Source organism: Aptenodytes forsteri, unplaced genomic scaffold (assembly GCF_000699145.1).
Source record: "Aptenodytes forsteri isolate BGI_AS27 unplaced genomic scaffold, ASM69914v1 Scaffold161, whole genome shotgun sequence".
NCBI lineage: Eukaryota > Metazoa > Chordata > Aves > Sphenisciformes > Spheniscidae > Aptenodytes > Aptenodytes forsteri.
The window spans coordinates 336,301-360,124 of NW_008795023.1; the positions used below are offsets into that span (position 1 = coordinate 336,301).

Consider the following 23,824-nt stretch of genomic DNA (forward strand, 5'->3'; position numbering starts at 1 on the left):
TGCGTTAGAGAATGCCAGATGCTTGCTAGAGGTTAGCTGATGCTAAGGGTGGCAAAGAATTGAAAACACGGTGTTATTACACAGCGTGTCCATACGAGAGGTAAATCATAGTAGAATGGCAGTGTGCCTCGTGCATTTGAACGAGTAGCTAAAACTACAGGCCCTGACAACCACCACTGCGAAAAGGTGTTACATACATACATACATACATACATACATACATACGGCCAAAGAGAACACCGACATTTCAGAGAAAGATAGATTCCACTAAAGGAGGAGCGAGTCAACCTGACCATGTGTCATCAGTCTGTTAAATACCTGGAAGTGGAAGTTAAAAACAGAGTCAATGTGACAAGTCAACTGAAAGGAACCGTGTTTGAAAGCTGGCTTCTCAGAACTCAGCTTGTGGAAAAAAGAATGACCCTGCTGAAAGTGCCTTTGCTCTTAGGCCCTTCGGGGAGAAGTTTTGGCTGCTTCTCTTTCACCTGGACCATCCTGTGCTGAAAGGAAAGGAGCCGCAAGCGAAGACAGTCTCTTTTCACGAAGTCCAACATCAGCTCAGGATGCAGTTCGCACTGTCGGAGCGTCCTCCGCAACCCTTTCACAAGGTGCAGGTCTGGCTACTCGCTGTGCTAGGCGACGTCCGCTCAATCGTATTGTGCCGTGCTGGGAAACTCTGACCTTACGGTGGAGATAAAGCACCTCAAAGGCGCAGAGAGACTGAGCACTTTCAGGCCTGCAATTTTATATATATTCATCTGTATAGAACTGTTATCTCTTGCAAAGGAAGAAAATAATTATCTGATAATAAAAGGTCAGCATCCATATAACTAATTACACAATTTTATTAATGTGTTTTTCATGCATGTCTTTAGGTTAAAAAAAAAAAAAGAGTGCAGCATTGATTGATTCTGTTTTTAAGCCATGGATATAAATAAATTTCTGTGTTTAGCAAAAGGCACTTTAAAACGCACCTACACCTCTGTATTTTACAGTTGTCAGAGCCCAAAATCTGGTCCAGAGTGACACACTGATGACTGGGGAAAGCTAGTTATGTGACATCCTCTTCAAGATTTCTGGCAACGTGCGATGAGAAGCTGCCAGAATGAATCCTCACTCTTCTGAATGAAGCAAAGGTAAAAGAACCAAGATCTCCATTGGCAGAGAGAGATTTAGGCTCAGCAATACTGACTGTGGCTACAACTCTGTGACTCCCGCCTTCGGGAGAGGAATTCACACACCAAATTGAGACTTTCAACCTGCAGTTGGCTGAGAAGCGTCAGAAGGAGCTGCTGGGATGTCTGTCTGACATTCAGAATGAAAGCGTAGCTAACGGGAGCGATGTCTTGAGACTGTCCTCTTGCATGATAGCCTCACTGTGAGCACACCCTCTCAGGCAGTGGGAGATCTGAGGCCCTCAACCCCTCTGCTTCACGGGGATTTGAATCCGTGCATCTGAATGATGTGGGCAAAAAAGTGATATTCACCAAACCAGTGCAAAAATGTAAGCAAAAGGAGCAGCTTTGAGTCTCCTGCCTGCTGAAGAAGCCCTTCCTTGAGAGGAGCAGGGCACGGACTCCCTGCTGCTGCAGGGCCCGTTTCATCAGTCTGCGTTCCATAGTCACCGGAGCCAACGCTTGAAGTGTGGCAGGAGCCGAGACCAGACTTCAACATGGTGTACAAAGAGTACTCCCCTCGTGGCAACGAGGGAGTCAGGATGCCACTCTGAAAGTAGCTGCTAAAAAAAGAGATGCTAGAGAAAACACTGCGTGCTGGATGGCAGCCCACTGTCATGCCGGGAAACCGATTATCCCATACACGGCACTATGCCATGTACTAGAGATGCGATGCTGGATTAAACCAGTTGAGGATTGGATCTAATATAATAAAAGATACTGCTCCCCCGTCATCAAATCTTTCAGAACTTCCACTCAAATTTTCTTGTGTGTGTTTAAATCCAGACTTTAAACAAAGGAATAAATCACAGCGACAAAAGCATAAGCAAGAAAGAAGAAACCATCTATCTAGCTTGGGAAGGTAAAGTCTTGGTGTGAAGGCAGGCGCTTGATTTAGGAAAGAGGTTAAAAGGATATATGAGAAAATATAAAAACTGAGAAATATTTTCAATACTAAAGCTCTGGCCTGTCAACAATACTGCACTAATGTCTGGTTTGCTCATTTTCCGTCAACCTTACTCGCTGATATTAAGAAGAGTAAGACCTAGGAAGGACCCTGTAATAGTCATATGACTATCAATTGTATAAACTCTTCATCTGAACGGTTCAAATATTACTTCGCTTGTTTACCGATTCGAACCAGGTTTCGGTAACGCTCCTGTAAGCCAGGATCTTTTTTCTTCCCTTTCATTGGGCAGCGCACACAGGCTGGAGACTAGAAACAAGCGCGCTCTGCATCTCCGCGTGCTCGCCCCACAGCAGATTCCTAGTTTTGACCCTCGCCGTTGCTTCCCAGCACGAACTCTTCCTTCACATTGAAGACATTTGAGAACTTGCTGCCATTTTTTTTTTGCCTCGGAGCTATTAACCAAGCATTTAATGGTTATTGTATAATACAAAACAGGAGAACAGAAAATAATCATTTTTTCTCCAGTGGCACCTTTAATATTTTGCACAACATCACGCACAATCCATTGCTTTAGTATTAAAAAATATAATGATACGCTTATGAATCAAAGTGCTGCTTTAAAGAGATCTTTGGAAAGACCTTAATATATTTGCCAGACCTCTTTGTTTTATAAACCAAGACACCATTTCAAAAAAGAGCTTTCCTTCAAAATATTATTAGGCAGGAAAAAAAAAGGCTGTAAAACATTTTTTACAAATATATACAACACCGTAGAAAACGGCATGAAACCTTTTAAATCTTCAAAATATCTCCAGCAAATTACATTTCTAAGAAATTATATTCTAATCATTTAAGTAATCTCAAGGACACAGTATTTAAAGAGGTGTTTCTTTTTTAAAGCCTGTAGAAGTAATCCAATTTTAAAAAGAACAGGATGCTACAGCTAAACTGAGCAAGAAATCAGTGCATAAATTATCCACTTTTTATACTGCATAACAGAAATTTCCCGCACAGATAATCATAATTAAAGAGGACAAAGGTTTCTTAACCTTTAACTTCTGGCTTCAAGAAAAGTTTTGAAATATATGCTTCAAGCATAATATTCCAAGACAGATCCATGTGAAATGCTGCTGCAGAGTAAAGCATCAGGATGGAAGTGTAAGAAAAAAAAAAAAAAAAAAAACAGAGAAAAAAGCAGCAAGCAGTTGACTAATGATTTTTTTTTTTCCCTCTGATACGGAGTATCAGTTCCTTGTTACACATTGAATTTATAGCAATGGTGTGTATGCATCTGCTAAGTCAATTATAAGTCCATCTATATGGTGTAAAGATGCCAACTTAAAAAAGAAGTTCTACATTCAAATATGTTTGACTTGCCGCCTCCTGATGTCCCGAAGTGATTGTGTTAGAGAACAAGCGTAACAGAACAGATACGGCCATGAAACGGGATAGCTCAAGAGAACCAAAATGAGTATTAACTGATTATTGCTATTGGCTTACACAGGGAATACTTCACTGGGCACTTCAATACAAAGAAAATGCCCACGACAGACCTTTTAAAATCTCTATGTGACGTGTTAAAACTGTTCAAAATGCAGAAAGGTAATACAACGAAAAACACATAAACATGTAGAAAAATTTCGCATGTCTCATATTACTAAGACTTGAAAAACGTCAGCAAAGCCTGATCTTAAATACTTGCTCTTACAGTAAGGAATTTTAAATAACCAAGACCTGAGGACAATGACAGTACATACAACATATGCTTCGTGTTTCTTATTATTTATTCAGTTATTTGCTGGTATGGCAGTATCGTGCAACTCACAATGGATTCACCCACTTCGTGCAAATTACCTTATCTTTTAAAATTACAAGCATTTAGACTGAAGGACTGCATTACAGCTACTCTTCTAAGAATTTGTGGTCATATCCAATCTATTTTGAAACCAGCACAGCCTAAGCAACAGAGTATGTATTTAAGGCACTAGATTTCAGTTTAATAAACAAATTTCCTACTTTCCAATATGTGTATTGCAAGAACTTTTCACTGCTGATTTTTGTGGGATCAAATCATCAGCAGCCCATTAGAGCAATAGTTTTGTGAGAACATATTTAGAAAATTACAGCAGACACCACTGATAGTCAAAATTACTCAAGTATTTTATTATTTTACTTTAAATTCTAAACAGAATTACGATAATCAAAACTGAGTGGAAACAGCTTTCAGGTACTGACCTTCTGATACAATGTATGCTGGTTGGAAAATCGTCTTAACCAAAAAACATAATGGAATTTTACAACATACTATTTAAGTGACCAAAAGGAGCCTAAGAATCGAAAAGGATTCTTTTGAATTAGTAAGAGTGTAGCAATCCTGCATACTCAGTGAAAAATGACACTCCTGCTTTAGGAAGCTTCAAAGTTGACTTAGATTCGTGTGGTCTAAATTACACAAGCTGTTTTTTAATGTAGTATCTTTGCTACACTGAGATTTTTTCTTGTGACCACAGCATTTCTGCAGGGACAAAACTATGGACATATAACCAAAATCCTTTAGATTTAAATACATTAGCTTAATGCATGTAATATGCACAAAACCTCCTGCTTTAGGAAGCTTCAAAGTTGACTTAGATTCGTGTGGTCTAAATTACACAAGCTGTTTTTTAATGTAGTATCTTTGCTACACTGAGATTTTTTCTTGTGACCACAGCATTTCTGCAGGGACAAAACTATGGACATATAACCAAAATCCTTTAGATTTAAATACATTAGCTTAATGCATGTAATATGCACAAAACAGTTTCTGCATACGTATTGAATGTGTGCGTGCTCCTCCAGGGTGACCCAATATATCTCTGAAGAGCTGAACAAACACATCGTTGTTTATATTCTAAAATCCTCTGGGCAAACTGCCTTTTAGAGAAGGAAAAGAAAACCAAAGAAGTTAGGAAAGCTACTCTACGCTGGTTAAAAGAAAAAAAAAAATCAAGTACCTGTGGATTTCTCTTTTCTGGTTTTGTATTTCATTTAAAACTTTTTAAATAACACTATAAGTTAGAAAATCGACTTCACATTACAGAATGTTACAAATAGTGCCAATGTAACAGTCGCAACTTCCATTCAGTCTTTTGCAGAAGACTACTGGGCTGTCACCATTGCTGTTCACAGGCTGTGCTAAAGTTCATCGTGCTTAAGACCTGTAACCAAAGGAAAAAAAATGTTACAAAAAAACAATTATATAAAGACTTAATGACTAGTTTTGTAAAATGTGGAGAAAGCCCTTTACTTCCTATTTACTGCTAGTCAGTCAGTTCAGCAACATGAACTTCATTTTTAGAGCCTCGCTAAAAGTTGACAAGCTTTCACAAAGGATAAAAACTACTAAGAACCCTTTATAATGAAAAGTGATTTTTTTTCCCTGACTCAAGTCTTTTAAATATTTATCTGCTAAGTCTTTTTTTCAACCTTGAGAGCTGAGATCACCTTTTTTTGTTTCACATTACTCCAAGAAGTCAAGTCTTCTTGGAAGTAATGTAATGCAGTCAAGTCTTCTTGACAGTCCTACTAACTCAGTTTAAAACAATTTTAGTAAAAAACAAAAGAACAAAAAAACAAAATCTATTTGTAAACTAAAACACCATTTATCTTGTCGTTTCCACCCCCCCCAGGTACACTACATATTACCAGGCATAGCACTGTAGTACAGTTGTTATGAAAGCTGCCTGCCATATCCTGCTGCAAGATCATGTTTTCCATTCTTTCTAACTTTGCCAATCCTTAATAATAATTGTTTACATGTCAGGTGTCTGCTACATCAAATTTATTTTAGTGTCTTCTGACACCATGAGTTAGGAAAAATACACCTGTTTGTCCATGACAGCATTCTGTTAATTTCTAATTTGGGAAGTTGTAGCGTTCCCATGTGTTGCGGCAAAGATTTGAACTGGCGCAAATATGCCTGTTGCTATCCCTGTGAAACACTGCCCAAGCTTGGCCGTGCAATAACATATTAGAAAAGAGCAGCTCAGGAGACCTCCCAGGACATCCCACCTACATTTCCCAGTGACTCCAGTCTGGAAAGACTCCCACTTTCTCTGTTCTCAGTTCCCCCCCCTTCTGGCCTGGGCAAGGCTGAGAAGAACGCTGCCAACATGTACCTGGGTTTCGGTAGCTGTTAGGTGGAGCGTACAGGGACACAGAGCTACAGGAAAGGTAACGGGACCGGAGACCAAGACTGGTGGGGAAACCTGTAAACTACAGTCTGAAGACAGAGAGAGCAACATGGAAATTTCTGGACAGGATGCGTAAAACCTGAAAGGGGGGGAGCACAAGTTGCCAGGGGCGGAGACCACGGCTGCAAATCCAGGCAGTACGGAGAAAGCGGAGACCGTTCTGCTCAGTCAGGTGCGAAAAGGCCCCGCAGAGATAAGCCCAGAGTGAGAGATGCTGAGACAAACGGCACTTGCCGAACTGGCAGATTTCAGCTATAACGTTTATCTTGATGGTTCGGTGTTCGGCAGTTCTTAGTTTTGGAGGGAAGGAGGCTTTTAACCTTACTAAGATACTCTTCTGTACAGCTTTTGTCCTTTATTTTTTAAATCTTTCACATTTTGTACTTTGAATATGCACTGGCTCTATAGGATTAAGAAGTTAGAAGAGCAATGTAAAATAAAAAAAATCACGCTAGAAAATTAAACAGCAAGTGGCTTTCAAGCAAATTTCAAGCTGAAAAGATAAGTAAGGGATACCTTACTACTGAATTAATATAGGTGATTGACACTGAGGACTCAAATTATTGAAAAAGTTTTTGTGAACTAATGAATTAATAGAGGCTCAGTAACCTACTACTTAATGAATTAAAGCATTGGCTTTAGATTCTCTAAGCTAATGTACGTTACTTAATATTTGTGGCTCAAATCAAGTGGAACAGTTGGTTGTGTTTGAACTCTAAGAGTAGGACACTGCTAACAATTTTCTTGTAGAGTTTGGCATGAAACAAAACATTTTACCCTCTTAGTGTAACTCCTATGTAAAGAAGCATCATGCGACTCCTAAAACCCACGCAAATTCTCTAAGAGCGGGGAAAATTACACAAATACAATATTTGTGCCTACTGACCCCCATCTTAATTTCAACCATATTAATATTTATTTTAAAGAGTTAACAGATGAATATGCATGTAAATTACCTTTCTGAAAGAATGATGTTAGATTTTTCTTCTCTTTTTCAATTTGCTGTATTAACTTTCGTATCTCAGAGTCATAGTCAACCCATTCGGGAACTATCCGGGCAGCAGCCTTTAATTTTGGTTCTTTGGTTTGGGGATTGTTGCACTGAAAGTTTAAAACAAAGTACATGTGAAAATATCACCTCTCCGAGGAACTTTAAGTGATCTCCCCCTCAACGTCACTAAAAATAAACAGCAGAACACCAAACGTATTATTGTTAAAAACTAGCTATGTAATCACATGTTGACTAGGACAATAATCTGAATGTTTCAATATGGTCTACAATTATTTCAAAGTGAAAAATAAGTTTAACATCAAACAGAAACTGCTCAACAGCAAATCATGAATCTTGACAAGGAATTTAGAGAAGTACAGTAAAAAGTCATTTACGCAAAAATACCAGCTTAATATTTTGCAGAGAACTGCTATTTACTGTAGATTCTAGTCGCCATACTAGTTCAAATATCTGGCTAAAATTCTCATATTTTTTAAACGGGGCCATCTCTCACCAGCTCACAGAAATATCTCCACTCTCCAACATCTTTCTTTGTTCTAAATTATTTCATACCTAAAGTAATTTTGTCAGCATTTACAATTTCATTGAAGGACAGCATGCAAGGTCATTTACCTTGATACTAATTAAAAAAAATCACACAAAACAAATTGTAAATAAACCCTGTTTAAATTCTTTAAAACATTTTATTGTAAATACTTTTATTTTCTCCTGCCTATATGGATAGCAGGGACATAGCTAGCACAAGACTACTAATATTTAGACAAAGTTACACAGGGAGATGTAAGATATACATTAGCATATTGAAATTAAATCTGGTATGTTTTTTTATTAACTTTGTGATGCTTCCTCTAGTGTTGTCTAGAAAATAAATTGATTACTTCTGTAAAATAACACAAGTGGAAATCATAATAAAAAGTGATACATGATAATGGGGATTGAAAGAAGGGCTAGTAACTTCATTTCAATCTTTCTTGAATAGAGTACCCACGTTTAGTGCACAAAAAAGCTTATTTTAACAACTGTAAAGACATAAAGAAAATGAAACTATTTACATAATGAATATTCGCACCAGATTCCAATTGTCTGTTTTTCTTCAGAATTACAGCTCTGAAGTATCACTCACACTGCATGGGGGTTGTCAAAAAATGAGGATGGGGGAAAAATGGGATGGGGGTAATGATGACAGAAAACATAATTTTCTCTCTCTGTTTCAATTCCCAAAGAAAGACATTTTCTTCTTTCTAAATGTGGATAGTCTCCTCAGCATTACGCTTTTTAAGCTCTGCTTTATCTCCAGTTTATAGTGGTGAAACGGACAGAGAAAACCATGATAATATTAATCCTCTACATTAAGGTTCTGGAGGAACCCGCTTTGTAGGCAGTGCAATAGCAGCACACAATACCCAAACAGTTAGCGGTACTTCATTAGAGGCCCACTCACCTGGCTGAATATGCAAAAAAGATAAGGAAAATACATGTACAGCTGTGAAAAACCCTGATCCTATCCAGTTACAGATAGCAACATTTAATTTTCAGGTACAGTTTTCAGCTTCAACATAAGCAAATCTGGTACAGAGCAAGCAGGAGAGGTCTCAGAGGAAAGAAGAGTTGCTGTATTGTAGGGAATGGGAAGTAGTGTCCCGGTGCCTTCCAGCAAGGCTGCCTCCATGACATCGCATATGCATATCTCAAAAGCTACAGAAATTATAGCAAAGTTTTTAATCTGTAAAACTAATTTAACTCAAAATCAACTCACCAAGTCTATTGTTTTAGCCTTTTTCTTGGATTCATCATCACACCAGGTTTCACACCAAAGCCATTCCTGAGGGAGAGACTTAATAGCTACTTGATGAATCATATTGTTGGGAAGATCCTGTACAAATTTTGTAAAATCATAAATGAGCATTGAATTTAATGTAACTGGTTATCAGGCAAGTACTTAAAAGTAGAATATCTTAGCCTATTACCATTTCTGCAAATTGTTCTTACGTTTCCTTCTAAGTGCTCACCTCGTTCTTGTTCAAGTAGATTCAAAACTTAGTCACGGTCATTTTGATGGCCAGTTCCACCTCTCATTTCTCAAGCAATTTTTTCTTGTACTTACGTCTTTCCTTCCTTAGCTTCACATAAGCAATACTACTGTCTGATACTTATGGTTCAGAAACTGCATGTCATACTATAAATACCACTGAGCAGAATTAGAGTGTGTGACATTATTAAAGCAAAACTTAACCATCTTTCCATTCTGCAAATTTGCAAAAAGACCTCAAAAGCATATAATCCAGGATTACGCCACTAGTCTAAATTTAGCCGCCTTCTACGAAAATGGATTCCAGAAACATGAGCGTGAAAAGGAAAAGCTATTAAGCTGCTGTTCTGGCTATCTTCCTTACTTCACTTAAAATTTCTTTTTCTTTTTTTTTAACCTTTATTATATAGTCAAGTACTCTCATCATGAAAACTCTGAACCAGTATCTTGCTGAACGTAGGGAACAGCGTTTACAAATGAGAAAAATCTCAGGTGGTCATACACTGCATGTACTCTGGCCATAGTTAAACATAACAGGTGTCATCGGTAGGTCCATTCATAAGCTCCTTCACATGTGCAATCCCTACCTTGTATTTAAAAAATAAATGTCAGTACTCAAGTAAGTATTAGTCACATCTTATGTTGCCAATTCACGTTGCTAAATGTGACAGAATAAAATAGCACATATAGCTGCATTATGAAAGGCACATAATTTAATTCAAATACAGACAGTAGTACAGGAAAATTACATCAAATATAAGTATACTGAGAGTCAAGACATTCAACTTTAATTTAAATGCTTTATTTCTTTAAAAACATCAATTCTAAGAATTTTTAGAAGATCAAATAAATGGTTTATCACCATCTCAATTTCAAGAGAAAAGAGATTGGTTTTCTGTTGTGCCTCTCTGACTTTCTAAATGCAATCACAAATCCCAAGTTACTACAGTAACTCTCAAAGTTGTGAATTTACAAATTCTTATACGGAGTAGAACAACAGCTGCTAGTTCCAGGATTTAAAGTAAATAGAAGAAAAAAAAAATCTAACCAAAAAGTTACTTATCCTTTCAGAAGAAAGTGATTTATCCTCAAAAACACTAAAATACATCTAGAAGATCAAAGAGGAAATATTAATGAATCAGAAAAATAAATTAACAAGGGTAGGAATGGATTGTTTTTCCTGTCAGTGCCAAAATTCTTGTTCATTCAAAATACGTAAACTGCTGAAATGAGTCTTCTACTAGACTTCACAAACAACATTTAAAAGTTGTTCTTCAATTTGATTTACAATACAACTGTTTTCACATTTAGTCAGATAACCTACACAATTTTAAAGGGGGATTCCTCTACAGTAGCATCTTTATTAGAAAATAAAACCTCGATTTAAAAATATAAAAACATTGCCTCTTAATAAAGAATTAGTCTTAAATTCCTTTCTGCTGATTTTTGTTCTTTAAGTAAAGAACAAGGTGGTTAATTATCTATTTTTTAATGAATTGCTATTAGTACAAATATTTGTCAAGTATTTGTTTTGTCACCTATACATAGGTATTTCCATGTTTCTCTTTAAAAAGAACAATTAAATACGCTGTACTGGAAGTCTAGTTTTTATCATGTGTAATTTTTCTCCCTAGGAGTTCTTTACTTACTCTCCTTGGCATTTAAAATGACTTTTTTTCCACTCTATCTACTTCTATTTTGTGGTTTATATTAGCATAACCTTAACTACCACCCACGAAGGCAGCAGTGCTGGCAGATTAGCAAAGAGCTGAGATTGCTTCTTCTTTGAGAAGGGCAGTGAGCACTCCAGTCAGATATTCACAATAAAAATAAATAAAGAAAAAAGTTTATCATAATGCATCCCTATCAGCAGATAAATGCTCTCCAGGACTCTTGTAAAATATATTGCACTGTGGTTTGTATTTCTAAGAACGTTGCCGTATTTGGTGTAAGTAGTAGCAATGAAGACAGAAAGTGATTCCTATCAATACAGTCAGAAAGCAGATTACTATGACAATATTACTTTGAAATATTTCCCTTTCCAAAATAATTCCAATTCCGTGCTGTATTATCATCAATACAGTGAAAGCAGATTACTATGACAATATTACTTTGAAATATTTCCCTTTCCAAAATAATTCCAAAATCGTGCTGTATTATCAATCTTCTACTGAGTTAAAGAACCTCTACTACAGAAGAAAATAATAAAGTTAAGTACGTTCTGTACATCTGGGATCTACTTACATGCTTGTGACTTGCACCCCGACTTACCCCACCTGGCTTTAAAAATTGGTGGAGTTACATAAATGAAGACTACAGTCACACCAGGGTGACCATGTACAGCAACCGCTAGAGTGCATTAGTGGTTAGCTTAAAAAAATTAAATTTACGTTAATGGAAAAAAAGAAGAAAGAGGAAACAGCTCTTGCTAAATAAGAATATAATTACCATTATCAGAATATAGGATTACCATTAGAAAAACACAAATGCACATAGAACAACTACAAATGAAGAACAGCAGTCCTGTATGCTGTTTTTTCCTCGGTTTTTTCATGTTAAATAATTATTTGAAGTAATCATCATTTAGTGTTCAGTTTTCTGAACTGTGCTCATATACACATCTGAAAATGTGCTAAATAGCAGTAAAGGGCAAATAGTTTCAGAATTATATAACATATACATTGAGATACAAAATAATTCCATGCATATTGAGAAAGATAAAGAAAATAAAACCCAAACTGCTTAAACACCCGTATATACCTGATCTAGATTCGACAGACTGTTTGGATCTTGACTAAGAGCCTGGTACTGGCCCCGAAGCCTGTCTCCTGCTGCAATCTTTCTGAACTTCTTAAGATCCACAACATATAAGGCACTACAAAGATGAAAAAAAGAATTAAGGTTTGTGGAGTTTCACCTTCTTTTTGATAACATTAATAAAAGTAACAAGAAACCAAAAACTGTTGCCATCCTAAAGGAGTATTTTTTTTAATTAAGTAGCTGAAGCTATAATAAAAAAGTGAAATCAATGTCATCAGCATTCATGACTTATTCATCTCTTGCTGAGAATGACTACAGGGCGATTGCTTTTGAATGCCTCAGTGATTCCAAGACCCAGATTTTAATCAAATTCACAAACTGCACAAAAATGTGTAAGGAGTTATCCTACCTAATATGGTATTTCCTTTTCCCAAGATGTGATGCCCAGTATCCTGATTTCCAGAAACGGTATCCATCCATTTCTTTACGGCTGTCACAGAAAGGTGTGTATCCATAGGGAGCTCCATTTAGATCTAGATCTTGGAGTTCTTTTAGGTCACTTCTCACAATCTAAATAAAAATAAAAATATATTTATTTTTATAATTTAATACTGTTTTTAAGGCGTGCATATGAGGGTAGTTATGGCAGCAAGCTTCCTAAGTTTAATTTTAATTTTTAAAAAACCTGAGACACTACAACAGTGGAGTATAGATAAAGTATTCCACTGGAATGACATTTACCAAATTATTTTTTTAGAAAAAAATACGTGTATATTCTGTGGCCATCTGTGGAACACATTTAATAAGTAAATTAAATAAAACAAGCAAACTGTTTTTAATTTGTAGACCAGTGTTTCTGGTTGCCCAATATTAAACTCCTTCATGCAGGAATACAACTTTCAAAATCTACTGAGCATCTCCCTTCTAAAAAAATTGTTCCTATTTGTCACATTAGCTTGGGCACTCCAAAATTAATACATCGTCTGAAAAATCTTAGTATCTAGCAATAATGTACTTTTAAAAATAGGTTATAAGGACATTTTACAAATATCCTTTATTTACTAATCAATCATTCTTCCATCAAACCCCACTAATCTAATTTATCAGTGGTAAAAAAGTTTTAGCTGTTTCGAAGTACAGAGAAATCCTTAGAGTAGTTAGGAGAGACAACCAGTCCTGCTACTGTATCCAGATGAAAGTGCAGAAAGTTGCAGTCTGCATTGCTACATCTAAATTTATTTAATTTATTCTCAAGCTTCAGAAAAGGACCAAGATACATAATATTTGTCCTGAGGTTTTTAATAACCATGTGATAGACTCTTCAACGTCTCGTCTGTTTGAGATAGCACGTTACTTTTCAGTGTATTATACAATATTCATTTCTGAGAGAAAGACTGCATACAAATTTAAGAAAAAACAGAGACAGGATTAATCTTGAAAAAATTCAGCCATCTAGAAGTTGTTCAAATGGTCTAAACTAATCACCGCAGACTCCATCCACAGTGAGCGGACAAGTCTTCTCACAATCAGCCCAGAGACTGAATCACTCGAATATGCCTTAGGTGAAATGCACCTTTAAGATCGCACATGCCTCTCCAGGTGCCTTTGTCTCTCCACAGGCAATTTAGGGCAACTCAGCATAGTGAGACTTTTAATTTCTACATGACTAAAGACAAGTGAAATTACTGCATTTCACGTTCTGCAACATCACTGGTGCTGCTTGTACAACTGCAATAGTTTTACAAGACCAACATCTGAAGAAAATGGTCACGGAGAATGAAACTGGATCAATTTAAGCCAAAATGAATTCCTCATACATTTATACAGCATTATTTTTTCTTACCTGGTCAGCATCGACAAATATTATTTTATCCACAGCCAAAGGGAAAAGAACATCCAAAAAAAGAATTTTGTAGCCCCAGATGATTCTTTGTTTTTCTGTCTGTTGATAAAGCCAGCGAGGCCACTTATACTGCACTAACTCATACTTGAAACCATACTTTTTAGCCATGTGAGGAATAACATCCTAGAAGAATGAAAAAACTATTAGTTGCACACGTATGTGACACACAAGGACTCAGAAGGAAAAAGAGAGAATGTTGAAACACAGTTGCAGCTGTGTTTGCCTTACTGACTGCATAAATTATTATTTTAAAATGTTTCTTTAGTTCTAGCAGTATCCTCAGCTACGTAAATATAAAAAGCATTTCTTTCAAGCTCTTGGAGACTATCAGAAGAGAATAAACTATTGTATTACATAACTGGGCTTTGGGTTCCAGAAAAGAACCACCTTACACATGAGACTTTTAAAACTATTGGTATTTAATGCATTCAGAGATCATTTCCAACTGTAAAAATTTAATCTGAATTATATAATTACTCAATTGTATTAAACAAAAACAAAACTACTTAAAATTTTTAAGAAAAAATAATAAAAGGAAGACGTTGCTCCTACCTTAAATGTTGGGGAGAGATAGTTTTTCAGAAACCAAAATTTAACTGGTGTTTTTGTATGACGTAGGACAGAAAGCATCATAATTCTGTGGAAATATAAGTCTATAATAAACAAACAAATACACACAGGTCATTAAATTTCAACTGCACCTAAAAGGTGCTAAAACTTTCTAAGTATAATTTTCTTTATGCCATTTTAAGCAGAAATTTCTGTCTATTTCTTATTAAAAGCTTTAAAGAGCATGTGTTCAAGACCGCTTTGAGATGGATTTAGCCGATCCAGATCAGCTAAGCAATATTAGAAGGAACAATTTCAAAAGTGGATCTGTTAACAAGTTTTATTCTAAGAGAGGTTCCTGACAAAATTAGAATAATGATTAATACCTTATATTAACTTGGCTACTGAGATAACTTACTGTAGAAATGTATTGGTTGAATTTAATAGGTTGCTGAAATGAAAAACAGTGGAAAAGAGAAAGCATAGTTCAAGTTAAGATCCTCTTCCAAAAACCCTTGGTAACTGCAAAAATCACTATTTTGGGTTCAATTTTTTTTCATTATTGTGGCATTTGTTTGGTGTAACCAGACAGATAAGCAATGCCTTACAACCTTACAAGAGGTCGTCTGCCTTAAAAATCACAAAATAATGAACTTTAAAATAAGTTAAAGAAGCATGTAGAATGTTTTAAAATTAATTTTTGTCTCTTTTAAAATAAACAAGTCCTTCCCTTTATGAAGGTTGTTGTAGGTTGAAGGAAGGAAACATAGATGTTCAAACTGTGTCAGACTACTAAGAAATAAAAATCAATACATACAAAATACTACTTTCCAAATAAGTATGTATGAAAGAATTGTGAAATTCTATTTTAGGATAGGAAAATCACTAAATCTGACACCTGTAGACAAGTACTCAAAGAAATCAGAAAAGTAATGGAGATGGTTGTGAACAGATCAGGCAATACCGTAAGAATTCCTTCAAAGCAATCATCGCGTATTGAATGAACACGGAGGTGAGTAAGGCCGTATGTGCACATAGAAGTATCCATAGTTTGGACTAAACATAAATAGATACAACTCTAATGAAGTCACTGCTGTTATGTCTTTATAAAGAGAGGCTGAACTTCATCCATTATGTTCACACTTCGCACACGTACTCATGAAAGACATGGAGAACATTTTTCTTTCTTCAAAGAATAATGGTATTTTTGAACATCTATACGTTGCATCACTTTGTTCTCAAACAAAGATTAATTTGATCCTCACTGTATACAACTTTTCTATGTTTTAACAATTTATTCTTTACAGCTTGTTAAAAAAGCCAGTTTCTTTAAGCTGCTTAATTTTAGGATGAACATTTACAGTATCCCTATGAAATTCTCATTTCCCTTTTACCTTTCCTTACCTTAAAAAACGTTCATATAAATGGCCTGAAGCAACTGAAAAAATGTTAAGAATATCACTTTTCTTTCCCTTATCTTCTGTTGGAATTTCTTCTGAAAATCTAAGAAAAAAAACCCCCAAATTATTATATAAAGTATACATTCAGCAGAAAGAAAATACTACTACATTACCATTAAGCTCATAAAGAACTGAAAGTAAGAAAATACCTAAAAGAAATACTCATCCTACAGTAACTGAATACACTTATATTCTACTTCCACTGCACATGCCTATGATACCAAAATCTTTTGGGAGCAACACCTCATACCCAGTCACTCAGGACTAACAGTGGCACAACTGCAGTCTCCAATATTTTCAATCAAACAGAACCCAAATTTGGCAAGAACTCCATTTTTTATCAAAGCAAAAATCAGAAATACACACAGCCAAAATATCTTGAGAACTGGTTATTTTAAAATCAGTAACAGCTATTTTTCAAGCTTCATCCACGTGCATTCTACATCACAAGAACCAGTGCATACTCTTGAGGTGAGGGATGTCTGCATAGGTGGTTGAACTGAATGTATACTCTCAAATACAGACTGAACATAATATAAAGATGGCTACACCAGGCCAAACCACAAACCCAGTACCTTACCAGCAGCAAATGACAAGGCCGAGCAGTATTAGCCTTTCGCAGAATACTCTCATAACATTCAGTGGTCCATGGTGATGAGATTTCCCGAGTGTTTTTCATAATGCTTGCTGAATTCTTCCTTAAACTCATCCAATTACTCTCCCTATAAGCTACCCTACATCTTTGAGGTACACTGTCCAGAGGTTTTCTGTTTCTGCTTGCTTTGAATACCAAAGTCTACCAGGATTGTTTTTTTAATCATGTATGCCTTCCGGCACAAACAGCTAGGGGATGGTGGCTGCAGTCTCCCTCAGAGCACTCTTTCACAGATCTCAGAACTGCAAAGGCTGCCTTAGCCAAATTGGTTACAGTAAGGCTTGATATTGTTGGAGATTCACCTCAATAGGCTTTTTTCTGAGATGAGTCACTGCTCACACACTTAGGTTGTGTGAGTCACTCCTATTAATTTTTATTCTGGTTAGATGCCTTTCAAAAGTATACTTTAAAAAGTATAAAAATACGTATCCCTCATAATCTTTAAGAACAAATGAGACAAGTATCAGATCTCCAACATATTTAAAAGAATTCACATCACTCCACTAATACAAAGCTGAAATCTCAGAAGGCTGCAATGTGTGTAAGTGGTGTGAATAATCTTTTGAGAAACCCACGTTCTTTTCACTCAGCAATGGTAAGAGGAGATAGCACAGTCCTACCTGATCAGGACTATAGCAAACGCAAAAGAAAGGGACATCACTGGAGCGGCATTGACTGCATGGTATGACATCTCTGAAGAATACAACCCCTCCACTAGCACTGAGTTCTCACAGCCTAAATAGACTGCAGTTCACAGGCCCAAGCAGTCTGTCTTCTGTCTTTCTGACCCGTTTCTTATACTTAGTGATAGCAGGACTGAAAGAATGTCAAGCTCTTTATAATGCAACCATCACCACATGTGACTACAAAGACAGATGTGAAAAAGAAAATCGGTTTTTGATGCAAGGATCTTGAAAATACTGATTATGCAAAGCTTTACAGAAGGCAGAGATCTTCTGAATGGAACAAGGTGCTCTGAAGATGGCTGGGTTAACCTGTAAGGTCACATGGGAAAAGCAGTCAATTGGAGAAGGCCAGTTCAGTTATGAAAGGACTTGGGTGATGTGGTATGCACACGTGTCCCACGTCAGAGCACAGGATGATTCCTGTAACAAACAGTGTGCTGGCAGGATATACTTTTCATTCTGGGATATCAAAGAGGAAGGATATTTGACAAGTTCTTAGCTAGGGAGAAGCTGACAGACAAGCGGCAGGCCTCAAATCATGCCCCTGAGCCACAACCCTGAATCAACGGGAAGAGCAAATAAACTTTATTGGGTGAGAGGCTTCAACAGCCCAGCCAAGCTCTGCACCTGATGCACGCTGATGAACCAACCCACTGTGAAAAAAGACTAGACCTAGAAGATTGTGAGATCTCTGGCCTTGTAGCCTTCTTAGAGGGAGCTAAGATTTTGACCACTGCGCACACATCCTTTCATGCAGCCAATTAGAAGTGGGAAGCTTGCAGACAATGAAAAATTCCTTTAACTAACGTCATTCTGCAAAAGAGGCCACCTTTGCGCAGAAGTGTGGGTCCACTTCCCTGACCTGTGGCTTCAGGAAGAAATTTTTGAGAGTTGTAGTATAGTAGTCTGGAAGACTTTCTGAATCTAGTCAATATTGTAGCAGTAAAATCATCTGTGGATAAATGGTGATAAACATAAAATCAGCAACAAGAGACTCAGTAAGAAGTCCACGTTCTTGAGATACAAGAGGCCTTGTCAGGAGAGATGATAAAGCTGAAACAGAAGCCAGTCCTGGATCTACCAAGAAATGTGTGTGCTTAGGATTAACTGGGGTCAACTGTTTACTAAAGTAGAACTGCTATGCCTTTTTTCTTTATCGTCTTTAACAGTCTTTGTAACGTACAACCATTGCCAAGGCTACTGAAAATGGAAGAAAACTTTTTTGAGTCTCGCAGCAGTGCTTTGGGGCCAGAAAGTCTTTAGGGTATGGAGAAAATAGCGATGAAAAAGCCATTCTCCTTAAATCTTTCATACTGACATTCAACTTACTAGCTGAATTATAGTCCAAAGATGTTTTCCTGAACAATGGAGAAATCAGACTTTACCTCGACGGTAAATCTTGAATGCTTAAAGGTACTTACGGACAAAGCTACTGCAATTTCTTTTTTCTTTCAGGGCAAAGAAATCTGTGATTACTTGGATTAAGTTGTTTATACAGTCAAGTCGTTAGCCCTGAATTGGTTATTTCAGAAGGCATTACCTTCAGTTCTTTACCTTTGCAATTGTACAGCCATGACAGCTTAGCACTTGGTAGCATAATGCAGAAACAACCTCTGCTGGAAATCAGACTTTCTGAGAGCAAACACGAGTGTTTCCTACAAAGTGGATGGAGTTCAGTATGGAAACAATGTATTGCAAATTAAGTCCCCCCCACAACAGCCTTGGAGATCCAGAAGAGGAATTATCATCACCTTGAAAGAGCGGATGAATTTATTGTGTTGCCAGCATTCCAGATTAAAGACCCAAGCTCATTCTTCTTTGACATCAAGAAATATTGAGAACAAATAACTCAACAAATCATTGGGAATTCAGTAAGTACTTTTGCCAGCACCCCAACTTTCACACTTGAGAACATTATCTTTTCGAAATGCTTCTTGTGAAAAAGGTCTCTGAAGTGTTACAAGGAAAGAATGCTCGGAGAGCATCCAGGCCACTGTTTCTACAATACGTTGGTCAAAGGTCATCTGATTGAAATGCTCTTGAAAGGACAATTAAGATGTCTTGGAAAATGATACACCACCCCATGTTCTGATCCACAGCACAGATATACTAGTCTATTAAAAAAAACCCTAAAATTACTTTTCTAAGCAAAGATGAAACATCCTTTATTACCCTTATCTCATTCTCAAAAATGATATAACAATTTCATAGGAATTTGTATCTTATTAATAAAAACTAAATTCAAATTTAAAAAAAATCAGCCTGAACCACACACCATCCACAGGCAACATAATTATGAGCAACGTTATGAACAACTGAAAACAAAGTTTTACAGTGGTATACAGCAAACTAGAAATACTACAATGTTATTAGCCCCAAATGTAAAAGCTTGAGACATTTATTACAATTATTTATAGAACTCAAACTTTAACATAAAAGGTATTTTATTGACAAATACAAAAACACTTCTTGAGCTTTCATAAATTATGTCTAGCAGCAGACAAGCAGCATCATAGCCTGCTTTTTGATGTTCAGTTTGATACATCTGAGTACCACATTACTGGCTGAGATTTTCACATTGAGATTGATTCCCTGCCACAACAAAATAAAAATAATGCCATTGGAGAAAATGAACAGGAACTAGAAATACAAAGGAGGGATTAAAAAGGAAATAAATAATGAGATGAACAAGACATTATAGCTTGTCTTTTCCCCCTTTTTATTCATATTATAAATCCCTTGGGGAGCCTTTTTACATATTTGTATCAGTATCAACTCAGAAACAGTTATGCTATGAGTAATAATGAACATGTCCTGGCATGGTTAAAGTATAAGCATTATATGCAATGATGTAATATATGCAATATGCATTACCTTGTAACTGATTCCTGATTTCCTTTTTTTCCTGTTGTTCCATCAGTAAGGAGATCTTCATTCATTTTATCAGGCTTTTTCTGTACCTAGTCATTAAAATAAATGTATTTGTGTAATTTGGGAAGTTAGTTCATAATAATTACTACTTCAGTTGTGATATCTAACTATGGTGTACTTAATGGCTAGAGCTGGACCAACATCTTACAATTTCTATTTCAGTAAAATACTTACTGAACTGCATTAAACTGAACAGTAAAAATGTAATTTCTCGTAAGCCCTTCACAAGGAGAAAGTGACAAATCTGTTGCTGAAACGTAAGCTCTCCCGTCCAACTTATGCAATTTCTGCGGTCTTACCCCTCTTAATAAAGGCTCCAAATTAATTTTATTTGCTGACCTTAATTTCCTTGATTAAAAGAAACCTAATTGTTTTTGAAACCCAAATAGCTTCTAAAACACTAAATGTCTGAACATATTCAATTCTAACAATATTAATTTCACATGTTTATACTGTCAAGCTAATGCTTACAGATTTCTGTTCACACTAAATCATGCGTCTTTTTAGCTAATGCTTCTGAAGCCACATCCTAGGTATCGCTGAAGTGATTCTACAGTTCAACTGAATGGTAGAGCTTACATATTCTAGTTATAAGCTTAATACGCACCACCTTTCACACAGAATAATTTTCCTATTTTGACCCAAATGGCACCCTTTTACCCCTTCTCTGTGGTTTAAAGGCAGGCTCATCACGCTCCAGAGTTTTACACATTTTCTCCAGGTTCTGGAAACTTTCAGCTACAGGTCTGGGGAAAAGACTCATATATGTGGTTTTAAAGATACCTTTTGTATTTATGTTTACATTGTTCTCTCTCCTTCTCAATGTCTAAAATTAGGATACAATGTACCAAGTACACCTACACAGAATGTTATTTACAAAATAGTGGAAAACATATAATACTATGAGGTTCTTTCTCCTTAATGTAACTCATGTTTCATTATCTCTTTTTGATACATCTTTAAGAATGAAAGTAATGTAATTTCATTTACACAAACTTGGTAGCTTAGGGTAGAAATCAACATACCTAACTTTAACTTCCACTCTGGTATCTGGACTTCATGTAAAGTCCCTCCCCAGTCACAGGAGAGAACTAGATGTCTCAAGAGGTGGTCATCCCCTTGGTTTAAATACATACGCGAGCTGGGACGAGCAGTCCTTTGGACCGTCTTTCTCATTCTACTAAGCAGAGAGGGAGTTTAAGGCACCTAGACTACACTCTTAAACACCTTAAGCTAGATGAGATAAATCCTATCTATGTTACGCACACAGATGTATTATTTTAACAGCTATGTAACAATCGCCCATGCAATTAGTATAACCTGATTGGATCAAATTAACTACATTAATTTGCACACCCTTCTCTATTTAATTATACAAAATCTAAACTATATATTTCAGTATACATCTTCCAATTAAATATAGCCTAAGACATGTAAGCATGAGTCATATTTCATATAAGGAAATACTGCAGACAAAAAAGGTATCTCTTTACATACTTGGACTTTGATAATTTTGCTTCTGAAGTTGTTTAATACCACGATAACATCTGTCAGGTCAGCTACAGAATCTGTTCCTTCATGGCTGTGAGGAGAAAAAAAACCCATGCAAGTGTACTGGCTCATTAAAACATGTATTATTACTTGCGTTTAGAGTATAAGGTTTAGGATTGCTGATATTTATAGCAACAAAATGTCTTCACTTGCACCTAATTATATTTTAACTTCAGAAACTTTCTGAGAATTATTCATCACTAGACATTGTTCACAGTGGTAGCCCTCACTTTTCAATTTGTATTTTCATTTTACCAACCAATGAAAAAATGCAGCAACCTAGAGCTGAGAGCTGAATACGTTATTATGTATTATACAGGTATATATTACATTCAAATATTAAACTACATTTTAGTTTTCAAATATGGAAAACATTTTAGAAATTGCTGTGTGACGGCATTAAGACATTGTTCACAGTGGTAGCCCTCACTTTTCAATTTGTATTTTCACAGGAAATTTTACCAACCAATGAAAAAATGCAGCAACCTAGAGCTGAATACGTTATTATGTATTATACAGGTATATATTACATTCAAATATTAAACTACATTTTAGTTTTCAAATATGGAAAACATTTTAGAAATTGCTGTGTGACGGCATTAAATGTACTTTTAAAATAAATCTGCTTTAAAAAGTCTAGGGAAAGCTTCATCACAGTGCTGAGGTAGTAAAGATTGGCTTTCAACTGGTTGGCTTTGGTAACTGTACCCCTAAAGACATGGCTGCGCAAGGCACCGCATGAACATTTGCCCTACTGAACATGAGTTTAAAGCCATTCAGGTATCTTGAAACTGTACTGAGTAACAAAAGTCCACTGAGTAACAAGTATGAAAAATGTTGCTATCATCTGTGATACAGTGTAATAACATAATTCTCAAATTTTATAGCTTTTATACCTCAATAGCCCATATTTTTTTCCTTCAATCCTTTCTGTCTTTTAACAGCATTATGTGGTTTCCTCTTGCTAAGGCTACGCATACAAAAGATTGGTTTAAGAAAGTAATCTGCTACCCCTTAGGCTTGATTTTTTTTTTTTTTGCCTAGAAAACAGAAATATTACAATTTTGTTTCAATCTGTTTCATATTACTTATCTAAAAATGACAGGATTTTATATATTTACCTGGATTTTCTATTTAACACATTTCTGTAAAATGTGCCTATGATTACTAAGTTTCATAGAGATGGCTGATTCTGGCACAAAACAATGTTCAGGATTATCTTGACTTTTCTACTCTCTGATTTAATCTCATTTTCACACTTTTAGAATATTGCATTTATGAACACTCAGCCAAGAACTGTTTTTTTATCACAGGGATGTACAGTACTCAAAATAAAAGGGCACAGATCTCCATTTTAAATAAAGCATGTCATTAAAAAGCTCTAAAATAGTAAAACTAGAGCCAAACACAAACTGTTGATAGCAGAAATGGCAGCAGCTGGCACAGTGTTCCCATTTTCGCCCTCAGTTTTTACACAATCAAAATTTTCTCTATTATTCACTCAGTTACCACAAAATCTCTAGGTTATGAATTCTGTAGCTAGCTCTGCAGCTCTGCTGATGAAGATGATTTTCCAATGTCTTTACAATATTCTCAAAGTGTTTGGTTTGGCTGTAAATTTAACAACACTGCTTTGTCTCCCTAAATCTCTTCTGTAGATCCCTCACCGTCAGCTCTATCTTTAGCGAGTGCCAATTGTTTTACTCTGCACAGCACTCAGTGTGATGAATTTCTGTCCCAGTATGAATAATGTACTGAAAATAGTGATAGTTACCATTAGTTACCTTGGACACTTAATGTTGGTCTCAAGATCTGATTTATCTGTTCTGGATAAAACTGGCTGGATGGCCGGGCCCAGAGAGTAAGTTTGCACGACACCAAGTTGGGCGGGAGTGTTGATCTGCTCGAGGGTAGGAAGGCTCTGACCCGGACAGGCTGGATCGATGGGCCCAGGCCAACTGTATACTGTAT

General features: G+C 36.3%; 1 protein-coding gene across 1 annotated transcript in view; it reads right to left on the reverse strand.

The window, feature by feature from the left end:
* Positions 1–4,757: 4,757 nt before the first annotated feature.
* UGGT2 (UDP-glucose glycoprotein glucosyltransferase 2) overlaps positions 4,758–23,824 on the reverse strand; it is an 88,580-nt gene continuing 69,513 nt past the window's right edge. Inside the window, exons 29-38 of the mRNA XM_009275810.2 lie at positions 21,800–21,884; positions 20,246–20,331; positions 15,975–16,073; positions 14,574–14,658; positions 13,962–14,144; positions 12,528–12,688; positions 12,119–12,233; positions 9,086–9,202; positions 7,274–7,418; positions 4,758–5,282 (exon numbers count right to left, since the gene is read on the reverse strand). Of these exons, the coding sequence (XP_009274085.1) occupies positions 5,260–5,282; positions 7,274–7,418; positions 9,086–9,202; positions 12,119–12,233; positions 12,528–12,688; positions 13,962–14,144; positions 14,574–14,658; positions 15,975–16,073; positions 20,246–20,331; positions 21,800–21,884 (1,099 nt within the window). The 3' untranslated portion in view covers positions 4,758–5,259. The remainder of the gene's footprint in view (positions 5,283–7,273; positions 7,419–9,085; positions 9,203–12,118; positions 12,234–12,527; positions 12,689–13,961; positions 14,145–14,573; positions 14,659–15,974; positions 16,074–20,245; positions 20,332–21,799; positions 21,885–23,824) is intronic.